We start from the raw sequence: 9,794 nt of genomic DNA, 5'->3' as shown, positions 1-9,794 counted from the left end.
AGGTAAATTATGGATTTCCAGTTTTAATCATCACTTTTTATTTTAGAAGCCAAAAGTTTCCATTAAAATTGCACATATCTGGAAACTACAAGTCTCTCCTGTGACTACCAAAACATTGTCCCACCATCGTGCAGAGATCACTATAGACCCCTTACCCATTGACGTCATCAAATTCTGCGCACGCAGCATTGGCTAAAAAAAAGTCTGAGGTAACATGAGTGGACGGGAAAATCTGGTGGGTCACGGGAAGTTTGTATAGCTTTTGACACAGTTTCCAAGATATCAACATGCTGTGGAGTATGAATAGAAGTGGAAAGGAGTTTTAAAAATTCTCAATCTGAGACAACACAGTTCTTTTCAGAAACACCAAATGAGTTCAAAGCTGCATGTTACAAGGGTTGCTAAAATGCTTTACATCTGATAAGATTAGTTTTTCACAGTAATTTTCTATCTTTCACACAGTAGCAACAAACCTGCACACACACACACACGTGTACTGTCATGCTTTTTAAGCCAAAGCTGCGCGCACATTGTAATCACATATTTTTTGTTTACCTAGGGTGAAGGGGTCTATATTGTCCAGTCAGTCAGCAAGCTAGGATGGGTGTCAACAAGCAGCAGAGAAAGAGAGGACTATTTTTGTCCTAAAAGTCTTTCAAGCCTCTAAAAACAAGGCTTTGGTGAAAACCTTCATAACTCTTGACCATGTGTGAGGTATCTGATGCCTCAAGTCTCCTGTAGGAGAATTAGAGAGGGGGAAATCGGGGTTAAGGCTGGAGCTGGTGTAGCGTCTCTGTGGTCTTGTTAGTAGGTTTAACAAAAGAATTGGCGCCATTGGCCAACACAACCCTTTGCCAAATTAGAAGACAGGAGGAAAAAAAGATGGACAAGTTTCAACATTGATCAATTAAAACAATAAAGCATTCTTTCTTGTTTGTGAAAGGGGGACTGATAAGGAACACGGTCCAATAATACAATAGAACAGCAAACATTCTTACACACCTCCAAAAACCAACCACCATTAAAAAAAGGCAAGCAAGTCAGTCATATCATAAAATGTAATGTATTCCTTTTTTTTAATATATATTTATATATATCCCACTGATCTTGATCTATACATTGTATCTCCCAGAAGTAGTACTTTGTTTATCCTGTTCATGGCTTGTCAGCTAAAGTATGCTTGATACATTAAAAAAAGACGTGTCCCACATATGGGAGACTGTTAACCAATGGTACGGCTATTTGAGAAATACCATCAGTGACACAGCCAATGGTTTCAGCAGCATTATCAGGGGACTGATGGACATACAATAAATACAGCACATTCAGAGAAATAGAAATGCATGGCGCAGGACAAAACTCATATGTTGGACTATCAAGTTTGTCTTTTACAATCACATTTCTGTATCAACACTGAACATTCCACACTGAATGGTTTGGCATGTTAGAGTCAGTACAGTTCATTTAATGAGTCGGCTGCACTCTGCCCAATGAGCGCGTGGGATGACAACCAGGCCCTCGGGCATTATACATTTCTATTTGTCACTTAATGCTAATCTCAATCAAACACACTGCAGAGTTGTCACAGGAACTGTCAGATAACCTCCAATGTAGAGGTCTGAACAGTAATCCTGACACGCAAGAGGCATGAGAAGGGAGCAAACGGACAGCAGCGAGATGAGACCCCAACACTTGAAAAAGTGCCACACAGGAATAGAGAGGTTGGAGAGAAAGTCTGTCGGACAGGACAAAAAAAAGGCATGGAGTGACACCTCTTTTCCTTCTTTACTCCTCCCCTCAATGAGGAGAGCCACCACTAAACATAAGGTGGAATAAAGAGTGTCCTGGAGTGATAGTTGGTCTTTGCACTCCTTTTCCATCCTCATCTTTCGAGTAGAATTGATGCAGGTTAGGTCAGAGAAATAAGGTGATATGTTTCCTCTTCTACCTTGCCTCTTCCCCTCGGACATCCCACCTGGACCGGATTGGCTGAGAGCCATCGGCAGGGTGCTGGACCCAGTTATTATCATGAAGCCCGACGCGGCATCCGGGTGTGTACTTGTCCGTACGTCGGCAGCACATCCAGTAGGAACGTCCATAAGGCAGGTCGTGGTGGTAAGGTTTAGGGTGCCATCGGCACAGAGAGACATCCCCGCGTCTGTATTGTTGTTTACACTGCTTACAGGGGTCCTCTCGATAAAGAGGGTCTTGATTCCAGCGAGAGTCCACAGCTCGCAGGCCGTAGGTTTCGATGAGCACCTTGAAGTAGTGACAGGTGCATTTGAGGGCTGCCAAGGAGTGTGTAGGTAGGTAACTAAAGATATTGACCATAATGTGGTCGGGGAGAAGCAGCATGTACTGGCGAGGTTCAAGCAAACGCTGAATCTGAAAGCGGATTTCCAGAAAGTCATGGGAGACGTGGCGGTAGAGGCGGCATAACGATGGGTCTGAACAGTCTTCTCCAACGCTGTTTAGCGGGGAGTCCGGTCGAGGCACATGCTCTCCTGAGCACATGACCCCTGCAGCTGGGCTGCTACTCTTGGCACAGTCCAAAGAGCATAATCCTGATCCTCTACCTGAACCTGACCCATTTGATTCATCTTCTGACACTCGAGGAGCTGGGAAGAAGAAGAGCTGTCCTGGAGGTGGATCCTCTGATGAGAGGTCAGTAGAGGAGGGTACACCACCAACACTTCCTCCTCCCCCAGGCATAGCAAAACATACTGTCTCCTCTTGAACATTCTCTGTACTGTCCTTGCCATAAAACACACATTGGTCCACAGCACCTGTAACCACAACCTCCACATGAAACCCAGTCATTCGCTCCCTCACAGACGTTTTCTCCCCGGAAGAAGATTCCTGTGTTGCTTCCGGGGAGCCACAGGTCTGCCTTTCAGAATGATGGTCTGCGTCTGGTTTGGTGGCTGAAAACAGAAGGCTATTCGGGTCTCTCGAAGAGGGACTGACGAGTTGGTAGAGGTCACAGGTAATTTTCTCTTTAGATCGGGCTGCCCCTTGGCTACTCCCACCTCCACAACTCATAAACATACAACGTGAACAGCTTGCGGGCTCTAGCTGAGAACGTGGATCCAGATTTGACACTCTGAAAGCTATCCTCACCTCGCTGTGGCTGTGAGTCGGGGGTGTAGATGGTGCGACACGATTGGACTCTGCTCCTCCTCTGAGCTCTCTGTCTCGATTAGAAAAGTCTATAGCTGAACCGGCCCCCATATGAAGGCGATTCTCCAGATTCTGAGACTCAAAGTGTGCGATGGCTTGTGCAACCCGACATGTCTCTTGCTGCTCCTCCAGCTCTTGGTCTGTCTGAATGGGAGATGACAATTCCTTGATTTCTTTGGATGCTTGGCCTTTTGTAGTGTCAGACATGAAGGCTATATGGGTGGGGTTTGATTCTGATTTCTGGAGTAGTGTGCGCTGGTGAGTTTGAAAGCCCTGCTCCTGACTGGTAGTAGAGGATTGGTGCTGGTTTTTATGAACAGCTACCATATCTTGGAGTTCCATGGCTGTCCTCTGCTCAACCAAGGCAACCATCTGAGCCACTGACAGCAGGTCAGTTTCATTCCTCCCATCCATTGTTGGTTGACCGAGCGTAGGAGGTGCATTGGGTGCTTCTGATGAGCCACGGGTTAAGTGAGCGCCTGTGGTGTGCATGCGATTTGGAGGGTCAGAGGACGAGCATCTTCTTCGCCTTTTTGCTTTACTGCAGTCATTCGCCCAGTTACCTTTAACCTGTGATTGGAAGCAAAAAAAAGTCTAATTCTTTTCCAGGTACCAAACTCACAATAAAAGCACAAACTTTTGTTTTCACAGCTTACCTTCATAGCGCTAGGTCTAGGTTGGCCTGGCCCACTAAACCCGTGTGCCACAAAGAAGGCGATCTTTTCCTTTGTGTTCCCTGGTTTAATGACATACCAGGTATCCAACAGCACTCGTCCGTCGTCCATTTGGGTACCAGAAGAGGGGTGTGGCAAAGCGGATGATGTGGGCATAGCAGGCTGGCTTTGCGTCATGGTGTTCGAGTTAATTTCAGGTTCAGGTGGTGTGTTCTCACAACCCACATTCTCTACTTTTACAGTATCTTCCTGCACGGCAACAAGAATTCCTCCATCTTCAACTCCGTTACCGGCCCTCCTGCTAACAGGAGTGGGTTCACCCTTGCAGAGGGCGGAAGAACCTGTCCCTGTTGCGGGTAAAACATTACCGCCTGAGCCAGGACTCCGGGCTCTGTTCTGAGAGTGGGAGCTAAACGGTCGTGGGCACCACAGACGTATATGGGAGGTGTCTCGGTCCATCATGATGCAGAGCTCTGGAACATAATGGCAGCTATGCTGGTTTGCAGGCAGCCAAAGGCAATGCGCTCATAGTCCAATCCACATCCCAGTGCTGACCTGTAGGGGCACTGTCTACTGCAGAGCTCTTCTTTAAACGGGTACACAATCTGGAGTAGAAGGACAGAGACAGGTAGGAGCAGTGAGAACAGCATAGGTAGAAAGAATGAGGTTGGGAGAAAAAGAACATAATATTGATTAAAAGCATGTTGCCATTATTTTAACTAGGTACGGTTATTTTAGTTAAGCATGAAAGACAACAGACATACTATCAATAAAATAAATACACAACAATAAATATTACATCTACCAAGTCATTAACTTCTATTTAATTCAATGAGTAAATACATAGAAATATTTGGTCCTCCAAACCAAATTAAGAGGGATTCCATTTCAGGATTGGTGTCTGCATCCAGTAAATGAGACAATCAAGAGGAACAAATCTACATCCCAAATATTTGTGGTTCAAAGAGGACTTGATTAATGGAAGGCAACACAAGGATCATGTAGGCATATGCTGGGCCTATTTTTAGAAAAGATTTGAAGGGGTGGGGCAGTAGTGAAACTGCTCCAGCCTCCTTGTTCTGTCATCTTGATTCTGACAATGCTCGAACTCAAGAGCAGCCAAAATGCCTCCCTTTTACCATTTTTACGGCTATCAAGCATTCAGAGGCACACATAAAAATAAACACGAGTTTGGTTGACTGCAAAAGGAATTTTTTGGTGCTTAAACACAGATTAAAGCCATATGATGTAAAGTACATCCAGCAAGCTCAAGTTCCTCTTTAGGGCCAAGCGAAAAACACCATCAGACCAGACTCAATTTTGAAATTGATCTTAGAGATGTGGGATGTTAAATGATGGCGAAAAAAATGTTGATTAAGGTAACTAGTCATGCCTGTGCAGTGGTCCACACGTGCGCTTGTCCAAACATGTAATGAGTTCTGTGAGAATGTCATGACGGCTCAACTGTGCGTCTTCCATTGACTGCCTTTCCACTGAAAACTGATTTCAATGTCAGAGAGTCTGTGGAAAATTAAATTGAGAATGCCAAGTAGGGATACAGCGAAAAGACAATTTCTGGCTGAAAGAAAAAATTATATCAAACCCAGAAATCAAAAAGTAAAATAACACCTTTTTCTCAAACTCATTTGGCTACCATTGATGGCAGTACACGTCTATTTCGACGTTGCCAGGCAAAAAGGATTGGATGTAATTTACCAACAATGCTTTGCAAGCCATGCCAATTTAGATGGATTTTACATCAACCACTGGCAATTGCAGTGAATCTGCTAAAATAATGTTTCTTTGGCTTGTAAAAATGTATTTGTATTTTCTTTTATGGAAGATTACCAATAATCACAGTTCATTCGTGTCTGTGCAGCTAGGCACTTGAGCACTTCTACCAAAACCACCAACTCCAGGTGTCTAAAAAAGGCACTTTGTTCTCAGTTGCACAAATGGCAATTATGTGACAAGCTGGGATTTTAGCAGTGGCCTTAGCAATGTAAGTAGTTTCAGTCATAACCAAAGAGCACAAACTAAAAAAATAGCAGATTTGACTGCTCATTGGTAAAAACTGATGTAAATGCTTTCGTTTTTGCTGGATCTCTCTATAAATTGAAGTGTACAACGTCCTCAAAAACAAACTACGCAGTGCAGAAATATTGTACACGAGCATTTTGAACTCTCACTTGACCAAGACTCAAACATTGTTTGGCCCTTCATAGAGTATCCAGATGTATTTTGCATATTATTTTCGATTGAAGACGTTTTAACCTCATTCTAAGTTGATGTTTTGCATGTACCCAACACACAAGCTTTGAGTCTTAAGGAATTGCTTGTGAGTAAAATTTGATCTGCAGTGAGTTTTAGAAATGGTTCAATTGACCTGAATGGAGAAAAAAAGCCCACTAGCTTATCCACTTGATATTTATTGAAAGCAACAGTCAAAAAAGAATTGAATGACAAGTTGACACCCAAGGTGCCTGAAGAGATGCGAACACTGAAGTGCGTGTGCACGGAAGATAAGTCTACGCAACTGATGTCATTCAGCAGGTCACATCTCTTAGTGGTAGAAACTCGGGTCGGGCATAGAGACAAATTTAACCATGTGACAGGAGTGGATTAGCTTCAATGAACAGGCAGATAGACTAATATGATATGGGTTGGTATTGCAACTTTTTTGTTTTTTAACTATACCTGAATGGCGACCAGGATTAACCCTGCTGTTTTACTTGTTAAGAATCCTCTTTGTGCATAAAATAAATGAGCAAACCTTTAGTTTTTCCTTCAACTTCTACTACGGTGTAATTTCGCTCCTTCATCGACCACCCAAATGAGCGCCTGACTTCTACCATTTTTCATCTTCTGTCTTCCGCTTAAGAGTTTCAGCGTGAATTTTGACATTTTATGAACATTTATGACTTGATGCTTAATGTAAAAATAAACTGCGATGTAGCGAAGCCGCAAAGTGGTGAAGGATGACAGTATATGAAATCATGTGTTGCTGTACAATGAAAACAAGGTTTAAAAAAATTGGCGGGTTTGTAATTCTAAAAATATATGCACGGCATCAACGAAAACATGGCTAATCACAAAAAGGACACCATCACTCCAGTGAGGCATGGAAGTATCATGGTTAGGCGATGTTTGTTTCTTTGTCAACTGCATAATAACAACATTCGGAACACCAGTCAGTGTTAGCACAAAAGCTAACACCAACTACTACTAGAAATCTAATGAAGTACAGGAACTTCCTATCTCAAACCTGACATGAAAATCAGACAAATCAGCCAATTAGCCCTCAAAAGAATGGCTTCAACAGAAATATACATTGTTAAATAAGATGCTCTCATTTGCTGTTTAACAACAACCCAGTATTGTCAGACGATGAGAACATTAAACAATTTAATTAATTTTAAAAAGTCAAAATAGTCATAAACTGAATATAAGATGCATGACATTCACTAAGGCCATTAATGTTCACCACTCCATGAACTGGCAAACCGTAGAAGCTCCAGTAACCAAGCTACATTAACCACATGCTTCATTGGAAACACTTACTGAAAAAGGTTTGGGTTTAAGCTTTCTGCATCAAACTAATCCTCCAAATCCTGGCCAAGCATAGAAACAGTCAGCTACACTTCAGGACTGGAACCTTTGGACATACAGTAAGGCTGCACGTGTGTTCTGCCGCAAAATATACAACAACCTGGAACACATAGAAATTTGTTCACAAGCATATCCTCAGAACCAACTGCGTTTTACCATATATGGGCAATTAATGCAAACTTTTTTAAAGAAAACATATGAGCTTACTAACATAATAGGAGATCTATGCTTTCACCAGGACAAATAGATTATTATAGAAGAAGCACTCAACAAGCACTTCCATAATATTTCATGTTGTATTTTGCCAAGACAGTACCGCAACATAGTACCCCAAGATTTGCATGTGTACTTAAAACAAGGGGGTTGCAACTGAAGTATAGTCAATAGTCCCACAGTTTTAAGGTGTCGGTTGTGTCATATAGAAGACTGCATCATTCAGACCAGTCATCATCCTAGAAATGTATACAAAAAAACAACAACTTGAAAAGTGTAGATGGCAGTGTCTCTATGTCTTGGACAGGTTATACAATTGGGTGTCAACATTACAAGTTAGACTTTGACTTCTGAATCATAAGGACCACTGTGTCATATCACACTTGATAAGTTAAAGGAAAGACAGAATCATTCACTGTTATCCTGTCCAAATCCAATCAGCTCACCAGACAATATGTCCTACTAAGTGACCATTACAATTAAAATTTATGAAAATATCATCTTAAAATGACCAGATTCTCAACAACAGCTCTAAACCATCATGTTTATCCAGGTGTTAATTCTCTGGCTGCCGTTGAGGGTTAGTTGAACCAGTTTCTCAAAAATACACGCAGTAACTTTGACATACAACTACCCACAACAATAAAAATGCAGATACATTGACAGCAGTAAATTCCATTTTATTTGTACTTAGAATCATTGATCCTGCTAGCCCACTTAGTCCAACTTTGTTGAGCGTCTATGACCGTCAATGGTGCTGAAACCTGATCAATTAATGCCAGCCGATCTCAATTACAATGGGTTTTGATGTCTATCGCTTTCAATGGGAGTCAACGAGTTATTGTCATATGAGCTACTGTGCTCCGTGGATCGTATTATAGGGTCAGTAAATACATTGTCCGAGGGGGAAAAATTGAAATTATATTGTTCGATAGGTGTTTTGTACGAGTACGCTATATTCCTGAAAAATACAGCATTTAAAGCCTTTAGCGAATCAAGATTATGTATTACTCAATCTGAATTGTTTTAATTTTGGAGTGGTGTGTGTTACCGCGCAGGACAAACCATGGTCTCACTACCACATATATATAATCTTTAATCCCATTTAGTCACCAACTAATCGTGCTTGTTTGGATGCATATTTTACCGAATTACCATGGTAAACAGACGACTACAAAACAGCTAACAAGCACGCTAACTTAACATCATGACATACCTGAAAATGAGCTAGCACACTCCGAAGGTGAAAAATAAATAAATAGAGTAGAACGATCGGATTTCGCTTGCCCTCTTACCTCAGCAACGATGGCTCTCACAAGCAACCATATCGTCTCTTAGAATGTCGAAAGGACGACTTTACTCTTAGTATTTCTGGTGACCAAACCAGTTTGTGCAGGGGAATTGCAGGTGACACGACTTAACTATCCGCGTCCACGTAGCTAAGCTAGCTCTTTCAGGCTAGCGTCGAAAGCGGCTATAGTACTTTCTTAATCAACCTTGTTGCGGCGGTTAACGATCGAGGCTTGTCACTTCCCTAAACTCAGTCGAGATGACTGTATACCTTGTTAGGACTCTAGGCGGACCCTCGCCTTGCTATCTATTTAGAACTGACACAAGCTTTTACGGTATGTGCGCGGGGATACCAAAATAATCAGTGTCAAACGACAGAGACGAGGAAGGCCATCTTGTTGACAAGCAGCTGCATAAGGCGGATAGCCAATAGCGAACTAGAGTCGGTGGTGTGCCCATATATGGCAAATGCCCCCCCCCCCCCCCCCTACACATACACACGCACACACACCGATACGATCCCCAGATTTCTGCTAAATATTGTCCAGTCACAAAACGAAAATGTTACAAATACACACTTTATCGCGTGCTAGGTGTTGTTATTGTAGTTTGCAGTGTTGTAGTATTTAGTATGACTTTCGGCATTGTTACGTAATGCTCATCCTAGCTATTAGATTTCATTGTTTTGCATGTTTATGTTATGGCAAGGTTAGGATTCTTTTTATTGACATTGTTATTTGATGTTACGTTAATAATTCATCATAAAGATTCGTTATCTTTTGTTTGACTGCAATTTTGGCCTACTGTTGCACCAGCTCCCACAAGGTA

The 9,794-nt window shown here is 42.2% G+C and overlaps 1 protein-coding gene across 3 annotated transcripts; it reads right to left on the bottom strand.

The window, feature by feature from the left end:
• Positions 1-3: 3 nt before the first annotated feature.
• On the bottom strand, positions 4-9,384 carry fbxo46 (F-box protein 46). 3 transcript variants are annotated; one of them, XM_077610887.1, is made up of 5 exons: positions 8,972-9,384; positions 7,416-7,563; positions 4,410-4,459; positions 3,837-4,327; positions 4-3,750 (listed from the first exon to the last, which is right to left on the bottom strand). In XM_077610887.1, exons 4-5 carry the CDS (start codon positions 4,314-4,316, stop codon positions 1,945-1,947), a joined length of 2,286 nt encoding a protein of 761 aa, XP_077467013.1. In that variant the 5' UTR covers positions 4,317-4,327; positions 4,410-4,459; positions 7,416-7,563; positions 8,972-9,384; the 3' UTR covers positions 4-1,944. The 3 variants fall into 3 exon arrangements, with proteins under 3 accessions (XP_077467013.1, XP_077467012.1, XP_077467011.1); XM_077610886.1 differs by lacking the exon at positions 7,416-7,563; XM_077610885.1 differs by lacking the exon at positions 7,416-7,563 and having other exon boundaries at positions 3,837-4,459.
• Positions 9,385-9,794: the final 410 nt, after the last annotated feature.

The sequence above is a fragment of the Stigmatopora argus genome, chromosome 10, assembly GCF_051989625.1.
Source record: "Stigmatopora argus isolate UIUO_Sarg chromosome 10, RoL_Sarg_1.0, whole genome shotgun sequence".
Lineage (NCBI taxonomy): Eukaryota > Metazoa > Chordata > Actinopteri > Syngnathiformes > Syngnathidae > Stigmatopora > Stigmatopora argus.
Note: the sequence above shows the minus strand (reverse complement) of the source record. Positions and strands in the feature narration are given on the sequence as shown.

Excerpts from the sequence above, each read along its gene's own strand:
- fbxo46 (XM_077610887.1), bottom strand. The coding sequence starts at position 4,316 with ATGATGGACCGAGACACCTCCCATATACGTCTGTGGTGCCCACGACCG. Across the intron at positions 3,751-3,836 it reads CTAGACCTAGCGCTATGAAG|GTTAAAGGTAACTGGGCGAA; the intron begins GTAAGCTGTGAA and ends TTCCAATCACAG.